At 49.5% G+C, this 22,116-nt stretch overlaps 1 protein-coding gene across 7 annotated transcripts in view; it reads right to left on the reverse strand.

Moving 5' to 3' along the window:
• Positions 1 to 22,116, reverse strand: part of CASZ1 (castor zinc finger 1) — a 273,367-nt gene that overhangs the window by 40,241 nt on the left and 211,010 nt on the right. For 6 of the 7 annotated variants that reach the window (XM_075906429.2, XM_075906425.2, XM_075906426.2 and 3 more), the window contains 3 exons: positions 16,860 to 17,703; positions 9,880 to 9,948; positions 1,887 to 1,977 (listed from right to left, as the gene is read on the reverse strand). In XM_075906429.2, coding sequence (XP_075762544.2) covers positions 1,887 to 1,977; positions 9,880 to 9,948; positions 16,860 to 17,703 — 1,004 coding nt within the window. The remainder of the gene's footprint in view (positions 1 to 1,886; positions 1,978 to 9,879; positions 9,949 to 16,859; positions 17,704 to 22,116) is intronic. The other variant, XM_075906428.2, reaches the window with a different exon arrangement.

Genomic DNA, 22,116 nt, shown 5'->3' on the forward strand with positions numbered 1-22,116 from the left:
ATGGTAGCTGGAAAGGAAACCAGTGAACTATCCCTGCTATAAATGAGTAATTCCAGCTTTCAGATAGCTCATGCTTGGAGTTTGCAAGACACTGGCTACCAAATCCATGTCAAAAGGAAGATGCTCTGCTTTCCTTTAGTGCCCTCCCTCTCGAGCTGTCCAAGTGCTCTACAAACAACACTAAATTTTAGCATCATAACCCCCCTGGGACATAGGCTGGTTTTGTGAGGAAAATCAACTTTATGGGGAAACTGGAGGCACAGAGATGGAAAATGACTTGCCCATGGTCACACAGAAAGTCAGCGGCAGAGCTGAGAACTGACCCTAACTCTCCCTGTTGTATGCCAGAACCAACAGACAATCCCCTTCATCCCTGCCTGCTTGAACTAAGTGTCCTATTCTCAGGGCAGACAAAGTGGTTTTAAGATGAAGCTTTTCATTTTTATTTCCCACGTACATTGATATTCAACAGTGGAGGTGTGAAAGGAAATCTGATTTTAAAAAATCAATAGCCATTTATTGTGAGGAGTGATTGAAAAACCCTGTATTCTAATATTTAGCAACTTTTCCAGCCTCCTTTTAAAAGAGACAAATGATTATCGCTTCCACTCAGTACTCCTATAACATCAATCCTGATCAATTCCATTGGTATTGGCAAGGGGATAGATGGATATGGATTTCAGTAGGAAGCCCGCAGAGGCTAGCGGTACTATTTCCCATGGCGTACATACAGGATTCCCATTGCCAATCACTATTAATTTGTGCCCATTTATTGCAGAGCGTTACTTATTATAAACTATATCTCAGCCATAAAATAATTTGCATTTTAAAAAGCAGCCTAAATCCTTATTCCCTTGTGAGACCAGGCAAGCTCCTTTGCAAGCAGCTTCTGGACTCCTTGGGTAATAATCATGAGGCCAATCATAGTAATAGTTTTTCTGTCTTTCCATCCTTTGTGTCCTTCCTGCTCCCTGTGCCATGACTGAGAGCTCCCCATCTGATCATCCCTTTCAGGGTCACTAGCAACATCCCAAAGAAAAACTCCAGTCTGATCAACTTGTTTCCCTGGCTGTGGTCAGACTCATTCCCCCCAAGACCAAAGTGCCTCCTGGAGCTAGGGCAGGAGTCATGCCAGATACAAACTCTGGGATTTCCCCCTCATCCATCCCCACATGCAGTCTGACCACAGAGATGGCAGAGTCATGCTCACAGACCTGGAAAGAGGGTAAACAAACACTGCACGTGACTCAGAGCTGGCTTGACGTTGCTACCTTGGCAATTATCCCAGCAATTACAACACTGCACATGTCCCCTCCCCACTCTCTTCCTAACCATAGATTCAGGGCTGCTGCTGGTCTTATTGGGTGTTTGGCTGCTGCTGCTTCTCTCGTGTTGCATGGGCAACCGCAGAGACAGAGACAGACTACCAGAAAGCATTCCCTATTTTCGAGCAAAATTTATAACGTAGCCTAATTTATCTTCTTGGCTATGCTGGTGTAAATCTAAAGGAACTCCTTTGAGTTCAGATGAGCCAGATCCTACTCTGGGTTATGCTGGTGTAAATCTGGAGTAATCCTATTCATTTAAACCAAGCCAGATTTTGCCCTTGATTACACTGCTGTAAATCCAAAGTAAACCCACTGATTTAAATTAAGCCAGATTCTACTCTCAGTTATAGTGGTGTATATCTGGAATAACGTCACCGAGTTCAACAATGTGAGGCTGTTGTAACTGGAAACAGAATTTGACTCCAATCATTTCAAATGTTCTTCCATGGAGACATGGAGAAAGCAGATGATCTGTTTCATGGTGGAGTTTTGTGGGCTGAATCCCTTGACAGAAAGGACAGGCAATGGGTGCTGGCAGTTCATGTTTGTCCTGTTTACCTGATAGTTGCACTCCGGATCGAGGCAGTGGTAATGTTCCCGGTACTGGTACGCACAGTGTATGTGTCCGCAGTGCTGACTCCCAGAGAACCTGGAAACACAGGTGAGAGAAAGTTTTGAAACTGATGCTCTCCTAAGGTTGGTGACTGCAAATCAAGGTGCAAATGAAACAAGTTTGGCCTTCTTCCTGTGCTCCTGCAATGTAGTCTACACCTATCCTATCCGTCACCTCAGAGAGGACTGGGGAGACATGGGACTCCATGGAGACAAAGACTCCTATACCTGCCACCCAGGGAAAATGCAGTTCTTCCGTGGTACCAAGCAGAAGGAAAGAGGGTCCCCTTCCAGTCAGAAGTCCTTTTCTAATGAGGTTTTATATAATTACATCCCAAACAAGTATCACTGCTCAGCTCTTTGGAATTGACTTTATTGTCACCTGACCGGACCACTCCTGAGTCTGGTGAGCCACTTGCTGCTATTTCCAGGATGCAGTGATGCAAAGTCTTGACACAGACTCTTCCCAGCCGCTCTGAGACAAAACATCCATTGCAACCAGATAAATTTTCCCCCTCTGCCTGCCACTAAACATCCTTCCCCCACTGGCCCATTCCTGCCCAGCCTGCCAGGGACCAGAATCTAGGAGATCAGATCGAGGGAGCTCCAGTTGGAGCGATGAAGAAAGCACTACCAGCACTACCATTCTTGGGCAAAAGCCTGACACCAGAATCAGGTGCAAGAAAAAGCAGAGAGAAGGCCTGAGGGCTGCAAGAAAGGTTGCAGGTGGGTGTGTGGCTCTCTGCTCTTTTGGAGCAGAAAGACTAAAAGATTGCAAAGGCCACTTGTTGCAGCAGGAGAGAGATGGGGCATAAACTGTAATGTGCCATATTTGCATTTCAATTAAGCAGGGTGCCAGCAGCTGCTTTTCTGCTGCACCATAAACAAAGGTGATTTTTTTTCTTCTGCCTCACTGAGAGTCCAAGAGCAGCATACTCGAAATTAGAGTGTCTCAAGGCTGCACAATATGAGATAATAAACGGGGGTTACTTACATTTTTGGAGGGGGAGGGGAAGAGAAAGACACATGATTCTTCTTTTGAAGGCTCATCTCTAGAGGGCAAATCCTGCCTCCCCTGTCCCCACAGAGAGCTCAAGGAGAAGCAAATCTGGTGTTCTGAGTGTGTTTAACAACTCTGCTCAACTTTCTGGGGGACCCAAAACAGGGGCAGCAGCAATGCAAGCTTCCTCCAAGCACTGTGCTCCAGCTCCGGGAGGGGGCCTCCCCGGTGATAAAACAGATATATTAGCCCAGTCAAGCCTTGGCCTCTCTGCTGAAACTGCTAACACGAAGCAGGTGGCACTGGGTGGAGGTTTTGTGACACTTGCCCAGTGGAATGAGGCCTGCCAACTCGTAGCATAGAACAGTCATCACATAGCAACAGCTAATACTTAGGCAGGATCTGAACCTGTGACTTCACAGAAAGAGGCTGCTTAGCCCACTACCAGCACTAAGCCCATGCTCTCCATTCACACCTCCTGTGACTCAAACATGGCTGGTCACTTTGGAGTTTCTTTTCGGGCATGAGAAAAGAGCCGGTCCTAGCCAAAGCTCTGAAGTCACAATGCCAGGCTAGCCTTCTGCAATCACAGAATTCTAGAAATGCCAAGCAGGAAGGGACCTTGAGAAGTCATCAAGTCCAGCTGCTTTCATGAGACAGAACTAAGCAAACCTAGACCATCCCTAACAGGTGTTTCTCTAAGCTGTTCTTAACAACTTCCAGTGAGGGGGATTCCAAAGCCTCCCTTGGAAGCCTAGTCCAGAGCTTAGCTAGTCTTATAATTAGAGAGTTTTCCCCAGTATCTAATCTAAATTGCCCTGGCTGCTGATTAACCCTCTTACTTCTTGTCCTACCCTGCACTGGACACAGAGAACAATTGAACACCTCTTTAAAAGAGCCCTTAACATTTTGAAGATTATTATCAGGTCCCCCCTCAGTCTTCCTTCCTCAAGGCTGGATATGCCTTGTTTGGTTGGTTTTTTAACCCTTCCACACACAGGTCAGGTTCTCTAAACCTTTTCTCATTTTTGATGCTCTTTCCTGGACTCTCTCCAATTTATCCACATTTTTTCTAGAATGTGGCATGAACAACTGGACACAACTGAGACCTCCCTGGTGCCAAGTAGAGTGGAACAATTCCCTTCCATGTCTTACATACAACACTCCTGGTCATGCATCTCAGAATGCTCTTCACCTTTTTTGCAACTACGCCACATCATTGACTCATCACTATGATCCCCCAGGTCTCTTCCAGCAATACTAATGCCTAGCCAGTCATTCCTTAATCTGTAGGTGTACATTTCATTTTTCCTTCGTGATACTTCCGATAATCTGGAACCTTTGGGACCTAGGTGGTGCCGGATTATCGGCTATGCCAGACTATCAGGAGGTACTATAAACTGGTTTTATATATATACTGTATACAGTATAACTGTATATAAAGTGTTTTTATCCCTTTTTACTGTACATACTGTATACAGTATACTGTAATGTTTTAGTTTTTTTAACCCTTTTTTACCCTTTTCGCTTGGTTCAGCTGATGCCGCTGCTGTTTTGTGACTTGTTTTTTGCCAAAGCTCACTCACTAGGCTCTTGCCATTTTGATGCCGAACTATCGGGAGTGCTGTACAATTGGATGCCAGACTATTGGAGTTTTACTGTACTTTGCATGCATCTTTACTGAAGTTCAACGGACTCTTCCAGGGAGCCCTGGGCAATGGCCCCAGGAGGGAAACTTGCCACATGATGTGACAGGTAGGTAGGTAGGTAGGTAGGTAGGTAGGTAGGTAGGTAGGTAGAAAGAAAGAAAGAAAGAAAGAAAGAAAGAAAGAAAGAAAGAAAGAAAGAAAGAAAGAAAGAAAGAAAGAAAGAAAGAAAGAAAGAAAGAAAGAAAGAAAGAAAGAAAGAGTACGTCTAGACTGTGAGGATCTATTGGAAAAAGATATGCAAAATGTACTCTGCATTTTGTATATCTTTTTCCAATACTTTTGTCAGAAGACGCTTTTCTGAAATTTGGCCCATCTAGACTGGGCCAAATTTCGAAAGCCCCCCCCCCAAAAAACAAAAACAAAAAAAAAAGCGGAAGAGCATATGTGTTCCCTGGATGCAGCAGAGTTTTTTTCAAGACAATGAATTTTACTGAGCATATTGTGGAGGAACTTGGAAGAGCTGGGGAGGTTGAAAGGGATAAAGCAGCAGAGGGAAGGGGACTCAGGAAACATTCAAAGATAAATTACCATCTGCTCCAGGGTTCTCCATGTCACCCAGCACTAAAAACACTAGGACTGAACATATGAAATGGCATGAGAGAGAAGCAAGAAAAGGCAGAAAGGCCTCAAGGGTAAAACCAAGGGGTAGGTGGGTGGAGGAGGAAAGGGTGCAGGAGGGGTGATAAGGAGATGGGACAGGAGGGGGGATTAAAGAACCAAAAGTTTTGAACTGCCGGACCACACAGCAAAGCTGAGCTGGAGGATGAAAGGGAGTTGGGCAAAGAGTGGCAATAAATAAGGCATTTCTGAAGTGCATAAGGAAGAGGCGGTCAATTGTGGAGACAGCAGGGCCTTCAGGAGATGGAAAGGGGACTTAATTGACAGAGAAGATAGACACTGCTAAAAAATTAAATGGCTTCTTTGCCTCAGCACTCACAAAGGGAGATGAGGACAGATGCCAGAAGCAGACATGCCTCTCCCAGGGGACAGAGAAGAAATACTGCAGGAAATCAGGATCACGCCAGAGCAGGTGACTGGGAATGTGGAACAAACCTTAGCAGCAGCGGAGAAACAAACTAGAAGGCAATGATGCTCGGCTGTCCAAACAGAGGTGTGGAACAGGAAGGAGAAGAAATGAGGCTAACCCTATTTAAAGGACTTGCCAGACTAGACTGGAAAGCTGACAGAAGGTTTGGCCACCTTGTCATTACACATGAACTGCTGCAACCAATCTGCCCATAGGTCCATCCAGTCCAGAGTCCTGGCTCTGACAGTGGCTAGAACCAGCAACTCCAGAGGAAGGTGTAGGAAACACCATACTTATGGGATACCCTCTCATGGGGAACATTTCCTCCCAACCCTGCTGAAGAGATGAGGAAGGGAGAAAAATGGAGGATAAGGAGTGAGATGCAAGGCTGGAAAAGCAGATCTGCACAGCAGGGCAGAGAGCAGGTTAAAAGGGAACATCTTAGATATATGCACTTCACAAGTGAAGAGAGCTGCCTGTGAGCCTATTTAAGCAACCACCAGGGATGCTGACTAAAGCTAAGGAAGGAGCCAGGCACTAAAGGAATCCCATCTATGGCACGAGTTACTACAGGCAGTAACAGGAGGAAGTCACAGGCTCAGTTTTAAGAGAAGGAGCCAAACAAGTGCTGTAGTAATATTGGGGAGGGCACTTCAAACTCCTGGCCTCCTTCCACCCTGGAGTTTATTGTGGTCTCACTTCTGATACTGCTCCAGAAGTGTGTTTGTGTGCATAGGGAGATGTGAGAGATAGGGGGAGGGGCTGGGGAGAGTGGGGGAGGAGAAGGAAGACAGGGAGAGTATGTGGGAAACTCATTGGATATGTGGGCTTTTTCGGGGGATGGTCAAGGCAAGGCACTCTGAGGCTTGGGATCAGGGCCGGCCCATAACATTTTTGCACCTGAGACGGGGAGCTCCAATGATGCTCCCAAGTCCCCTTGCTTGGGCCAAAACTTTGAAAGGTCTCAATTCTGCCTTCTACCTGTTCTACTCCTCTCATGGCACTGCTCTGCCATCTTTGTGCATCTAGAGCAGAGAGAATACATATGTACCAGCAGCAGACACAATTTTCTACACTCTGGGTCATAGTGGCACCTCCCCCTGACCCCCCACAGTCTGGCCACCTCAGTTCACCTCATGGTAAGGCCAACCCCGCTTGGGGTCCCTGTTTCCTGGAATGAGCGCTAAGTGAAAAAACAGGTAGAATTCTCACTATGTTTCAATATTAAAAGTTTAGGCTCCTAAAGGGTTATGTTCACCCTCTGCTTTTTATGACACTTGCAACAGTTCAAAACTATTATTTTTTAATGCACAGCATCTGTTTAGTTTTTTAACACGGGAAAGCAAAGACACCACACACTAACTTACACGCACACTCATGAACACGTGCACATACCTGCTAACATATGCCCACTCGGGGCACTGACAACGTCCACCGGCCCTTGGGCAATGTGTGTGGGGGGCTGACTCCATGCCCCCAGAAGGGGTGTGGCCTTGGAGAGGAGGGGCAGGGCCGGGGGGCCGCTCACAGCACTGACTGGACCATGGTGCTGGAACCCTCCGGTTCTCAGAGGCATGTGCAGCATGCTGCATGGTGCCCTGGTGGCAATTTAAAGGTCTGGTTGTTAGGGCCATGTGGAACATGCTGCGTGGTGCGCGAGTGGAGATTTAAAGGTCCTGAGGCACCTGTCCCATTTGCCCCCTCCCACTGGCAAGCCTGTACCCACTCAATTTCTGCTAATATACAACACACAAACATCCACATACAATTCTATCCACACTTATGTGCAAATACTCATATGCACCCACATGCACTTGCAGTCACAATTCCATACACACCTACCTGCAAACAGATGCACTTTACACACACAAACACATGTGCACCCACGTTCTTTCCCCCACTTTATTTCATTCCCTTGTTTTGTCAACGGGAGCCAATCCCAGGTCTGGCAGGAGTTAGCAAGAAACACGGAGATAAATAAATACTAATAAAATAATAAAGACGTTAGTGTGCTTAGCAAGTGTTTACAGACTTATTACCCTGTAACGATGATGTGAGAGGAGGAGGGAAACCCCCCACCTCAATTACCAGGCAGGGGGATGCCCACAGAAATATTTAAGCAAGAGCTGCCAGAAGCACCATCTGCTCAGGCATGAATGAATGAATGATTAAAGAAAAGAGAAAAAGAAAAAAGAAAAAAAAAAGAGACCACTGGAAAAATATTATAAATATAAAGGTAGAAATAGACCAGCCCAGCCCAAACTAGCTAAGTAAGTGGTTTTATTTTGTTGTGCGAGACAATGGATTATCCCTGGGCAGCTTTTGGCAATGGCTTTGGCAAACTCATTAAGCTAATTGCGCAGCAAAGACACACTGCCTCCCTCCCCCTGCTTATTTTAAAGCTTTAAACAGTTTTTAACACTGTGTGTAAATTAAAGGGAAGTGGCCAGGCTGCCAAAGGGCAGTTGGTGGAGCTTTTTGTGCAGGAAGTGGTGTCCCAGTGGTGTTCATAATCCTCCTTGGGTGAATTGTCTGAGGCTGGGAGGAAAAGGAATGAGGAGGGGATGGCGTTTAAAAGGGTCCTATGCTTGTGAGAGAAGCTGGAGAGAAGGGGGAAATGCTCCTCTCCACTGTACACTGCTTCCCATGGAGGGTGGCCGAGAGGAGCTCTGTTTCCAGCTTCTAACTGACCCCTCAACACTCCACGGCCGGCAGCAACAGAGGCTGGAGGTTTGGTGACCAGGGAAGGAGCCAGTTTCAGCTCTCCTCAGCGTGCTGATAAAGCAGTCCTTGCTCTCTCTGCCTGCAGCCAGGCAAAGCTAGGCCTAAAACCCTCACCTAGTCCCGGGTTCTCTAAAGCAGCCATCTCAGCCAGGGGCATTGCTGCTGGGGGACTGTGAGGACTGGCCTCTTTCTCTCTTCCCATCTCACCTTCCCTGCTGCCCCTCTCACTCTTACACCAGGGGCTAAGGCAATGGAGGTCAGGGATCACACCTCCCTTCTTCTCCCACAGCTTGGGAGCAGGGATCCCTCACAGCTCCCCCTCCTCCTCGGCTCCAGGGAGCACTCCCCATTCCTATTTAACCCCGCCCATGGCCCACCCTAGGCAGGCTCAAGACCCTGGCACTGACAGGAGCAAGCTTTTTGCTTTAATTTCCTGAGATGAGGTTGGTTTGGCTGCTTGCCCTGAAGGGTGTCAATTCTTGTGCCATCAGATCTGGCTCCCTGGCAGCAGAGACGGAGGGGAGGAGTCATCAGGTTTGGTCAGGGGCTGATGGCATTGCCTAGGGCCAAGGAAAGCTCAGGCAAGGTACTATGGAACCATTTCTTCCTTTTCCTCCAGCTCTGCCAATGTCATTCACTTCTGATCTGCACCAGTCCCCTCCGCTATTCCAACCCTGGGTCTCTCCCCCCACCCTGCTCTCCTAATGCCCCTCACTCCTGGCCGGCAGCCCCCTTGCTGTTCGAGCCTGTAGCCCGTGCACAGCACTGGCACACTGCTCCATTCTACCCCCTTGTCCACGCTGAGCTTCTCCTGTGAATGCCCTGCCAAGCCGTCTGCACTGTGATTTTTATTACAGCAGCTATGGCTGACACTGAGCCCTCCCTAAGATCATCTCCCCTATGACCCCATTTGAACTCAGAAGTGGGTCCCCACAGGAGAACTGCTTGGTATGACCCACTCCAGCACTGAGATGCCAGATACTGAACGGGGTATGGGAGACAGGCCGGAGACCATACCAAGGGGCCAGCCAGGTGACAAGGCCCTGGTTTAAAGCTCAAACCTTTCCACTCTCTCTGTGGCAGGGGTGGGGAACCTTTTTTGTGCACTCCAGCCCCACAGGGGGACGGTGCAGGAGGCAGGGCTGGAGCACCAGCTCAGACTCCCCGGTGCTAGGGGGGGATCCCTGAGCCGCGGAGGCTGGGCCTTAGGTTCCCCACCTCTGCTCTATGGAGTTAGCTAAAGGATGTGAGGAGAAGAGAGCTTGGTTTGATCTTAGCTCCCTGCATATCCCCCTGGCTAGTACTGTCCGGGGGTGGGAGTGGGGGACAGAGTCGGTGTGGATGTCAGAGGGAAATGGAAGACTCAGCGTCCAAGACTGGTTTATACATTTCACCCAGACAGACAGACGAGACCTCCCCCCCATCTCATGCCCCCTTCCACCCAGCCTCCTCCCCAAGAAAGCCAAGGGATTTGCCTACCTGGCAATATATTTCTGGTAAATATTTACATCTTCGGTGACAGCTGGTTTGTCAGTGGGTAATCCGTTCCTAATGAGAAACACACAGGGCAGAGCTGGTTAGCAGGCAGTGTCAGGGCATGGTCCAAGCTCCTTGTCTCTCATGCAGCACTGAGTGTGCCAAGGCAGAATGCTCTGGGAACAGCAAGCAGCAGAGATGTATGCCTGTGTAACTCCCTCTCACCCCCGCCCGGGTGCCTGCTCTTTCTAGGGGGCTGCTGCTAACGTATCCCACCTACCTCCCTTCCTGCAAGTCTCCGCTCCCCAGGGCTCCATCTTGTTTGCTGAAGGGGCTGAGAAGCCCTACCCTTAAATTATGCTCTCGCAATCATTGCATAGTCACCACTGGCTCTGTCTACACACAGCAAGTGGCCAAGTCAAAATGCGAACCGCCCCCGCTCTGTGAAAACAACGCTCCAGTTTGTAACGCTGGGGAGCTCCAATTGCAGAATGGCGGGAGAGCACACAGCTGATCAGGGCACCACAAGTGCCGGTTTGCACTACAGAACAGAACCACACTGCGACATTTACCACAGGGCCCCCACAACATGGCTGCACCACAGATGGAGCTTTCCCTGCATTCCCCAAACTTCCTGCCAGCAGCCCTGCCTCTTGGGCGTGGGGCACCTGAACATGGACCCACCAGTCCAGCTGCAGATGTAGCTTTGTAATTCAAAATCGAACCCAAACTGCAGTCAGGCATCACGTTCCTCTGGACATGCCTCTCTTTCTTAAAACGGGGCCAGAAAGCACGTCATGGTGGCAGTGCCGGCAAGAGCCATTCTTGTGCCCCAGGCAGTGGGTGCGTGGCGCATGCGTGGCCCCCGCCCCCGAGCGCATGGCACCCCTTACAGCTGCAATCAGGCGCCCCCCATAGGTTGGCGCCCCGGCTAACCCCCCCTTAACCTGGCCCTCCATGGTGGATGTTCTCCAGCAACGGAGAGGTGTTGTCACACAGCAGCCCCAGCCTCCTAAATCATGGCTGCTGCGCTTACAGCATTCGCTGATGAGAGAATGGGCTGCAACTGAGCTTCCTCCTGTATCCTTGGGCACCTGACGAATGCATGGCGGGCCACACCTTGGTTAAACCAGGACACCTATAACGTGCACATTGGTCATTTGAAGTCAGTACCTAAGTTTTGCCCCGGTTAACAGCATTAGGGGTTAGAAAGTTCGCACCCTTAGCTTGCAGCATGTGTATGCGAGGGCGTGGTTCCCACAAGGTTTTGGCCCTGGAGGGGACTCTGAATGGAAGGCCAGGTCCCAACTCACGGAATTAGCACCATCCTCACTCGCACAGTTAAAAGTCTGCCTCCTGCACCACACACAGCTCCCTGGGACACTGCTCCGGATGTCTCGCAGCCATCTTTCAGATCCCCACAAGGACAGTAGAGTGCGGGAGGGACCCCCTGAGCTGGGAAATGCAGCGCAGTCCCCTGCTGGGGTTGTGGGCAAGAGGGGCTGCATTAGCATCCCAGAGAGACAGAGACAGAGCATGCCATGATTGGGAATGCATATCAGCGTCCCACCCACATGGCAGGGCTGCGTTGGGCAAAGCAAGGATGCGGGTGCACATCATGTCCAGGCTACACACAGGTGAGGTCAGCTAATGGGCGAGGGAGAATCCTGATATTTGTTATTGGCCTGTGTCCAGTTCAGGTGCCACATGTGTAAAGACCACAGGACAGAGAGTAGATTCTGGTGGAAGTGGGTTCCATAGGGACCATACCTAGTGGGCACTAGCTAGAGCCCAGAAAAAGGAGGAATCACAGCCCCATGGGAACACCACCCTGAGCTACAAAGGATAAAACACACCAGCAGGCGCCTGTGTGTGTGACAAGAAGAAGTCAGGAAGAACCCTCAGTCCAAACCCCATTGCCAGCTGCACCCCCACCAGCATTTCTCACTTCCTCCGGCCCCAGGGAGTCCTGTGGCTAGAGAAGGGAATCACTGAGCCACTGTGAAGCCCACCTGCCATGGAACCGAAAGGGCGAGAGGCCGAGAGAAAGGAAATAAAACGGGGATCCTGATGAGAAGCAAAAGCAAAAGCAAAGCAAGGCTGGGTGAGCAGCCCCCGGTACAGCTCCAGAATTCCCAACACACATGGGGCTGGGACCGGAGACACCCAAGGGGCATTCGGGTGTCCTTGAGACTCTTGATTGGCTTCCTCTGTCAAGGAGCCACAGACCCGGGGACTGAGCACATATACATATTTATAATCCAGCGTTCATAACAACAGCAGCCCCCGCCCGCTGTCTGGAGCAAGAGACACCGATGAACCCAGGAGTGAGCGAGCGAGCGCTCAGAAAGGAGGCATTTACAATGGGCTATGGCACAGCTGGGAGCCTAGCACACAGTGGGAGCCATAGACTCCACAGCACAGCCAGCAGAGTGGATAACGCTGCCATCGAACTACAGACGTGCCACACAGCAGACAGGATATTTTGGGGAGGTTAAAGGGCTCCCCAGACTGAGGGCAGGTGAATTTAGCTACAACTGATACTAAACCTTTGCCCTTTTCCAGACACTTTTAACCATCGGAGCTCAAAGCTGTCTGCAGACAGTAATGTATTAATCTGTTCCACGCAGGCGGTAGATATCCTTACCTCTACCTTACAGGGCGTGGCATTTGGGTGGACTCAATGGAATCTCTCAGCCGACGACATGGGGCATGCGGGTGCTGGCCCTGATACAAACACCCAATGGGGACTCCTGGCTGACATAAAACAGACCAATGCACTGAACAGGCAGTACAGCCATACGGGCACACATCAGAAAGTCCCAACTGAGTTCCACAAGCCAACGCCGTGGGTTGTGCTTAAACCAGAACCAGTGGAAAGGCAGGAGGACCGGAAAGCAGGAGTCTCTCCTCTTATCAGGGGCTGCTCTCACAGGGGTCTCTGCGGTGAATATGTGGGAGCAACCCAGGCAGCCACAATAACAGGTGACAATAACTCACTCACACCAAAAAATTTTCATGCCTCAATAAGGCACCAAGTGAGAGGCAAGAGAATCCAAACCAAGGAAATGGAGCAAACCACACCCCTTCCTCCTTATTTGCTCCCAGACATTTTGAGATTCAGAGTCAGAAGGGATCATGTGACACCTGGTACCGGGGCAGCAGAATTTCCATTGCAGAAACACCTTGTTGAAAATCTAGACCTGGCCACAGGTGCCCCCTTCACCACATGACCTCAGAGTGTGGAAAGGACAGGACTGTCAGACATGTAGATGAACACGATATACTGGAGAATAGCCAACTCAGCTTTTGTAAAGGAGAATCTTGCCTCACTGTTCTATCAAACAAGGGAGTGGACTTTCAAAGAGCTTTCAGGGGTCTTCCTTGGACTTTCAGAGAGCATTTGACAATGTCCCACACCAAAGGCTCTTAAGCAAGGTAAGCAGTCATGAGATAAGAGGGAAGGTCCTTTAAAGGATCAGTAATTGGTCAAAACATAGCAAACAACGGGGAGGAATAAATGGTTAATTTTCACAGTGGAGTGAGGTAAATAGAAGGCCCTCCCTCCCCCACAAGACTCTTATGGGAGCCCAAGGCTATTCAACATATTCATACATGATCTGGAAAAAGGGGTGAACAGTTAGGTGGCAAAGTTTGCAGATGATACAAAATTACTCAAGATACCTAGGTCCAAAGCTCACTGTGAAGAGTTATAAAGGGATCTCACAAAGCTGGGCACCAAAACGGCAGATGCAATTCAGTGTTGACAAAGGCAAAGTAATGCATGTTGGAAAACATAATCCCAACTCCACATTTAAAATAACGGGGTCTAAATTAGCTGGTATCACTCAAGAAAGAGATTGTGGCATCATTGTAGATTTCTGAAAACATCTTCTCTGTGTGAAGTGGCAATAAAAAAGCTAACCATGTTAGGAATCAGTAGGAAAGGGATAGATATTGGGAGAAAAAATATTACAATGCCACTATATAAATCCATGATACGCTCACCACTTGCAGTTCTGGTTGGCCTACCTCAAAAAACATTTGAATTGGAAAAAAGTACAGAAAAGTACAATCAAAATGATAAAAGCTATGGAGCAGCTTCCATACGAGGAGAGATTAAAAAGACTGGGACCATTCACCTTAGAAAAGGTTCTACTGGGGGATATGATAAAGGTCCGTACAATCATGAATGGTGTGGAGAAAGTGAAAAAGGAAATGTTATTTCCCCCTTCACGTAACACAAGAACCTGGCATCACCCAGTGGAATCAATAGGAAGCAGATTTAAAACAAACACAAGGAAGTATTTCATATCATGTTCAGGCAACCTGTGTAAGTCATAGCCCAGGGATGTTGTGAAGGCCAAATGTAGAAGTGGGTTCAAGAATTAATGAATTTCATGGAGGACAGGTCCATTAGTGGCTATTAGCCAACATGGTTAGGGATGCACCCCCCTGTTCTGGGTGTCCCTAAACTTCTAATTGCCAGAAGCTGGTTCTAGACCACAGGGGATAGATCACTTGATAACTGCCCTGTTCTGTTTATTTTCTCTGAAGCATCTGGCACTGGCCACTGTTGGAAGACAGGTTACTGGGCAAAGTGAACCTGCCATGGCTGTTCTTATGTTCTTATGTGTGGGAAGAAGGCACAAATGTGAATGTTGAGCCATTTTCCATTAACTGAATGCTGGGGGAAAATGCCAAATTGATGGGAGAGTCCAATGCTTTTTATCTACAGAAGCTTAGTGGAAACTGTACTACAGGTGCCAAGAGGGACGGTGGGTGGGTTTGTCAGGCATGGCATGACATGCCTCGACCTCTCGAGGCCCCTTCCAGTTCTAGTGTTCAATGATTCTATGTCAATCTCCCTATCAAATCTGGAGAGAGTTTTTACTAAACCATGTAAGAAATGGGCCAGATTGAAAAGATACATTTAAGTGAAGTCATAGGAATTACCCAACTGACTTCAGGATCACTGGAAGAGGAGTTATGATGGTTGAAAGAGTCAGCAGTCCTGGTGCATATGTGATTGAGAGTGAAGACGACAACACAGTTAACTAGTTTGTATAGCTCAGAAGCACAATCAGTGCTGCTGGCCTTCCCCATAAGGAAATAAAAGCAAGATCCGGGAAGATAAAGCTTTTCTGAGAATTGCAAATCACTGGAAAAAGAGAGAGATTCACACAGAACCAAGAAAAATCACTATGAGATCCACTGGTACATGCATCCAAAACTTGGCAAATGTCAGAAGCCCATAATAAGAAATGTAACACATTCCATCTGAGATGCTTGCAAAGTATACTTGGGTTTGCTGGTGGGATAAAGTAACCAATGCTGACATGTTATAAAGGACTGGTCAACAGATAATGATTCGAGAAAGAAGGCTGACTGTCGTTCTGGGGTAAAAAACCCCAGTGTTTCTAGACAAGCCCTTGACTGGATAACACTTGGTGGAAGGAGAAGAGGAGGAAACAGATGACCTATATTAAAACCATTGAGAAAGATGTTGCTATCTTGGAAACAGATTACAATGGAGCAAGAAACGTGGCATTAGGCAGATGGAGGCGGAAACACTGGGTTGCCTCATGTGTCACAAAGCACAGGAACATCTAATCTAATAATCAAATCGCTGACTTCAATGGGAACAGAATTGGGCCCTAATCCAGGCAGGGCTGGCTGTTGAGGAGATTTGGAAGACAGAGAGAAAGAAAGCAGCCATGATTCTGACCTCTTAGTGTCAATAACAGCTCTCCCATCTGCCTCTTGTTTCCACAGACATGGAGACTGAGAGATCTGTGCATGGCTATCGGAGCTGATGGGCTTAGGAAGACTAGAACTTCATCAGTGCTGGGGATTGTTCCTCACACCCCATTTTCCTTGCTTACAATCAGAGACATTAGGGATGGGGAGGGCCTAGCCATCTCCCAAACATTGCAGGCTAAGTTCCTAGATTTAAATGTCCCAAATAACAGGATTCCCGCCATTTTCCTTGGGAGACCGCTCCACAGCCTAGTAACTCTGGTTAACATGCTCTAAGTTTCCATGGCTTCCTATGTCTTTCCTTTAAAGTGCTTGGCTCTAGAACTCAGCTCATGGCTTCAGATGCTGATCCTAGCTTTGCCCTATGGCAGTGGTTTTCAGATTTTTTAGGCTGCGTACCCATTTCCAAATAACGTAGTCTAAAGCACACCCCCATCTGAGATCTGGTCATAATATCCTGATGAAAATAGAAAAAAAATTTCCATGGTACACTGTCTGCCATTACAAGATTTTTCTCACTTAGGGTACGTCTAGACTACAGGCTTTTGTCAACAGAAGTTTTGTTGACAGATACTGTCGACAAAGCTTCTGTCGACAAAGAGCGTCTAGGCTACATTCAGTTCTGTCAACAAAGCAAGCTGCTTTGTCAACATGGCAGTGCATGACAGTTTAGATGCACTAACGCCTTCTGTCAACAGAACTCTGTCGACAAAAGGCGTTATTCCTCGTAAAATGAGGTTTACCAGCGTTGACAAAACTGCTGAGTTCTGTCGACATTATGTCGACAGAACTCAGCGGTAGTGTAGACGCAGGTTTAGTTTTGTCGACAAAAGTCCACTTTTGTCAACAAAACCTTGTAGTCTAGACACACCCTTACTCTCTGATGAGAGCTCACATACTCCAGTTTGAAAACCACTGCCCTCTGGGAACTGATAACCCCACTTCTTTTCTCTACTGTCTTCCCAGGCACAATAGCTTAGGCTCAGAATGGGAATTGGGACTGTGAGAACCAAGAAGGCATAAGGCTAAAGCATCCAAGCAGTCCCTCTTCCCATGCCCCAAGCTTGCATGTATTAGCTAGTATTTCAATCAAAAAGCTCCTATTGAAGAAACCAAAGGGAGGACAGTGTCTGAGGATGGCAAACATCCCTTTAAATTGGCCCCATTAACTGGGTTTATTTCCCCGACTAAAGCAAAGAAAAGAAAAATGGGAGGAGTCTTACTTGACTGTAGAGACCGTCCCAGTCGTGATGGAGTCCGTCTTGGAGAAGGTCGACTTCAGGTACTCAGGGGTGTTGAATGGCAAGGAGACGGGCTGCTCAGGGCCAGCCACTGGAGTGCTGCTGGGGGTGCTGGCGAGAGGGTTGGGAGCCAGGCTAGGTGTTGGAACCTTGACTGGAGTGAGTTTCTGGATGTTCCTTACATCGTACTTGGATGGCCGGCCCACCTTGCCTGTCTTGAAGGCAATGGCTCCTCCCATGTCTGGACTGCCCTCACCAGGCTTAAAGAGGTGCAAGTACTTGACATTCTCCAGGTCATACTTGGAGGCCTTCTTGTAGGTGTTGCCATTCTGTGGCCTGAGGCTCTCACCTGTCTTCAGCTTCTGAATGAAGAAGTCGTACTTTGAGGCCCGTGACATCAGACCCTGCATCTGGGAGCTGCTGGGAGAGGGCAAGGGCAGGATGGTGGCTTTGGTCTCTGTTAGCAGGGTAGCATCTGGCCCTGGCAGTGCTCGGATAGGTTGTGTCAGCACTGATGAAGCCTCCTTACCCAGCTTGGAGCTCAGCTCATCAGACTTGGCCGGGTGGATGGGCCAGGAGAGCTGCTCACCGGCCTTGAGCTTGCGGATATACTCCTCATATTTGGAGAAGCGGGCTCGCTTGCTCATGGCGTCCTCGCCTGGGAGGGAGGCGGCAGCGGCAGAGGCCTCTGAGGTAGCAGCATTCAGCTTGTCAAAGCTGATCTTGCGAGTCAGCTCGTCCCGCATGTTCTGGTCATTGTAGCCAAACATGCCCAGGAACTCGTTCATGGTGGTGGCGGCGTAATCCCGCAGGGACGAAGCTTCCCCTGCAGAGAGACAGAGGCACAAAGAGTCATGCAAGGGGTGGATTCTCCTCTTCTGTACCAGCACTGGCAGTGGGTGGGGGGGGGATAAGAGAGGGGGAATATGATCTACTGACGTTTGGCTCACTTGTTAGGTTTTACGACTCTTAAATTAATTTGTTTTAAAAAAAGTAATTAATACTGGGGTAAAATAAAAAGAGTTCATCAATGCCAGGAAAATCAATTTCCTAAATGTTCTAGCCGATGGCTTTTCAGTACATTAAACAAAGTTTCATAAATGTCTCTGCACTCTTGCCTTGGCCTAATATGAAGAAAAAGTAATTTTACTGAAAGTGAGGCCAGGGCTGATATGCCAGGGTTTATGCAGCTCCAAGCCAGTGGGGTGCATATATGCAGGGGAGGGGCGGCATGTGTTTGGGGCAAAGGGAGAGGGACAATGGGGGAATGGAGCCAGTAGGAGGCACGAGAAGAGAGAGGTAGAGATGTGGTGATGAGCAGGTGAGAAATAAATGGAGGAGGGGTGAGGAGCTGAGTGAAGGTGAGACAAGAGGGACAAGGGGAGGTCGGAAAGGAAAAGGCTGAAGGGCGGGATGAATCTCCATGGCAATAGTTCTTCACCTATCTACCGTGCTGGGCCACACAAGCGGCAATGTGTGTCATGTGGGTGACATCCACACATTATATATACTAGCCGTATAGCCCTGAGGCTATCATAGGGGGCGTGGCTGTGTGCTGCTTGGGCAGCAGCTGGAGAACCACCGCTCTATGGGCACTCCAACTCCTGCCATTGTTTTTCTAAAGCTCCTCTTAAGCATTTCTCTCTGAGGTCTGACGGGTGGGATGGGGGCCCCCAGTGACATTAGAGTTCCGGAAAGATGCCTGTATCCCTGCTCTGAACACCCATAAACCCCACCTTTCCCTACAGAGGCAGGTTGTGCTGGCCAAAGGATACGCAAACTGGGTGGAGGAGAATTGTTTCTCCCTTGGATGTTTCTCCATGATGGGGTAGGCTGTTTTCCCAGGTGTGTGTATGTGTGTGTGTGTGTGGGGGGGGGGTGGTAAAGAGTGTGTGTCAGGCTGTTCTCCCTGGGTGGGGGCTGAAGGGGAGAGTTGTTCTCCCTGGGTGGGGGGCTGAAGGAGAGGGCTGTTCTCCCTGGGTGGGGGGCTGAAGGAGAGGGCTGTTTTCCCTGGGGGGTGGTAAGGAGAGTGGGGAGGACTGTTCTCCCTGGAGTTCCCTCCTCCACTCCCCCCTAGGCAGTTTTGCTGGTCACCAGGAGGAGAAGAACAAGAATCTGGAGGTCACCCAATACCTGTATAAAGGAGGAAATAAAGATTGCTCTGACGTGCCAGCTCAGACTCATTTAGGCTTCAGTCTGACACAGCGTTCCTCCTCCTCCTCCTCTCCCTTTGGCTTTCTCCTGCAGACTGAAGATTTACTGCGTGCACGAGTCCTTCAAACCTCCCTCGTCATCTTTCCCAATCACTCACTCTAACTCTTGCGGGCGAGCACCATCTTTCATACGGAGGGAGAGAGCCAGCGAGGGCAGGTACGGCAGTAGAAGGAAGGGAGATCCTGGCTTAGGGGAAGCCACAATGGTTCTGACGCTCAGAGAGAATTAGCACTGCCTTGAAAGACAGCTGAAAAGGCAGAGAGCCGAGAGAGGAGGGCAAGGGAGAGTGGTATAACAGGTTGACGAATCCCAGGAGTTGCAATGGATTCCTGAGATCCAGGGAACTGATGGAGCACTGTGCCACACACCTATGCATGAATGCTCCTGAACACGCCAGCTTGGCCAACAAGCAGACTCCTACATCCAGGGGTCTCTTGACTCCCCAGTTGTTTGCATCAGCAAGGGTGTGTGGGGAAAGAGAGCCAGAGGAGATAGGACCCTGCATTGGGCCATGAAAACTTCTGCATGGCCCACATCAGTGATGCCCAATGCAGGCAGGGACAAGGCATAAACCCAGCTGCACAGGCAGCCTGTATACCCCAGCACATGGCCGTGGAATTACCACACAAGGCATCGGGATGATGCTTACAGCAAAGGTCTGAGGACCTGCCTGCCTAGCTAGGCTACAGAATTCAGGGCAATATCACCGAGACTCGGCTGAGCACACTGCTCATTTGCACTGCTGAGCACCAGCGTCTTGGCACCAACGTCCATGTGCTCCTACCCGAACCACGCCCAGACAGCAGCCATAAGAGATGACTGTCCAAGCAGACACACGTCAGGGGGGCAATTTCCCTCCAGCAGGATGTCTAGGCCCCCTATGTGAGGCCCTTGAATGGCATGCAAGCCCACGATAGCCATGTGAGTTCCTCAGGGTCAATCTAGGTAGGTAGTAAGGCACCTATGTTTGACAACTAGGCTCAGAAAATGATACATCACAAAGGAAGGGGAAAACTCTGAGGAAACTAGGGCTCCTCTCACTTGGCCTTTTCACCTGCGCCTCCCCCTTCCTCACGCTCCCACAGCCCCTCGCTGCTCTGGGATCCCAAGGGCACTGCCTTTCACTTCTGCATGCAAAGGCATAAAAGCATTTCCTCCTGCTTTAATGCTTTTCACCCGTTTGCTGCCTTTCCCTCTTCTCCACCTCCGTCCCAGCGTAACCCTATAGCTCCAACGGAAGAGATTAATCCCATAAAATCCCCCCCGGGGTCTAAGATTTTCCTGTTCCTGATAAATCCGTCTCCCCTCTTCTGCTTTTCATCTCTTTTTGGACCTGTAAAGTGATCCCTGGTCTCCCTCACATTCCCCCAGACTTCCAGGCCCAGTGCAGTGAAACCCCATCCTCCACCCCAAGCCAAACTGCAAGCAGGACCAGGAGGCATGGAAGGGATCTGCTAAGAAATTGAATGAACACACACACACACACACACACACTCACCATGGGTGGGAGACCAAGTTGTAAAAATCTACAAAACCTTCACCTCGTCTCAAGGGAGAACTGGTGTAAACATCAGAAAAGGAGAGAAGAAACCTCCCTTCCCTCTACCCCACACCTCCTTGATCTGGGGGATTCCCAATCCTCAGTCTGAAGCAGGAGCAAAGCAAGCAGCAGCTGGGAGACCCCTCTCTGGGATTCCGCACCGCAGGACAGCTGTGCAGCTCCCAGGCTGGCTCAGACCCTGCATAGATTTAACACCCAAGGCCTTAAAAGAGACCTGGGGAACCCAGAATTTCCCTGTGAGGCTGGGAGCTGCTGCCCTGTGAGCTGCTGGAAGTGGTGCCACTGGGCTTGGAAATCGCCTTTGGTCCCAGCCCCACTGAAAACTACAGAATGACTGGGGGGGAGGGGTAAGAGGGAGGTTCTCAGGGCTTTTCCGAAGCTCCACAAAGTCTGGGGGCTGAGTTCAGGCCCCAGGGAGCACTGCAGCAATCCCATTTCATGTCATGGGAACTGGCTGTTCACCCCATTCCCCAAGCCACAGCCTCCATTTTGCTTCTATGATAAAATCAGGCTTGGATGATCACAGTAAAGGCTCTGGGGTGACCAACCATCCTACTGGCTTTGCTTCATCCCCGACCAGGCTGATTTCAGGCAAAGCAGGGCAGGTTTCTCCATCACTCTGCCAGCTGGCCTGCCTCACCCCAGGCCTGCAGGTGCGCCCACAAAAGACAGTCCCCAAAGCCCCACCAGCGCTCAGCTTCTGTGCTGCGCTTGCCCAGACAGAGGAATGTGAGAACCAGCTGTGGTGGCCGCAGCACAGACACCTGCCCGCTGGGAGACCCACCCACTTCATTTCACACAAACCACCAGAGCCACAAGCTGGGAGCCATTTTGTTGAGCTACAGACCCAGAAGCCAACAGCTCCATGACCCTGGTCCCAATTCACTGAGTCGCCTGGTCCACCATTCCCGACGGTGGGGCAAAAGGGGGGTTGAGTCCTTGAAAAGAGGACATTATGCTGAGGCTGTACTCCTCCCCAGTAACTGCTGAACCTTCTGTGCCGCAGGCAGCGCTGTCCCTGGGTCTGCCTCCCTGCCCCACCGTCCCCTCCTTCCTGCAGCACGTTTTTCTCTCCTCTACTGCACGATAAGAAAGGGCTCCCTCTCCCCCTGCCACTGCTCTCCATTTGTGGGCATTGCCAAAGAGCAGAGATCTCTGTGTCTCAGAGCAGCTATCGTATCACGAAGGATCCGGAGGGAAAAAAAAAAGGTCTAAAAATAGCCTGCAGCAGCACACTATATATGGAAGGAAAAGCAAAACAGCCCAAATGGAGCAGAAGGTCTGGACACCGGGGGATGGAGTATCCCAAATGGAGCTTTGTCCATTGTGCTGGCCAGGAGGGGAAAACAAGTGATTGTGGGGGTGCAAGGTAAAGAAGTGAGAAACTGGGCACTAGCACATGCCCCTGAAATACAGGCAGTCCCCGGGTTACATACAAGATAGGGACTGTAGGTTTGTTCTTAA

This window comes from Pelodiscus sinensis, chromosome 24 (genome assembly GCF_052426305.1).
Source record: "Pelodiscus sinensis isolate ZL-2025 chromosome 24, ASM5242630v1, whole genome shotgun sequence".
Classification (NCBI taxonomy): domain Eukaryota; kingdom Metazoa; phylum Chordata; order Testudines; family Trionychidae; genus Pelodiscus; species Pelodiscus sinensis.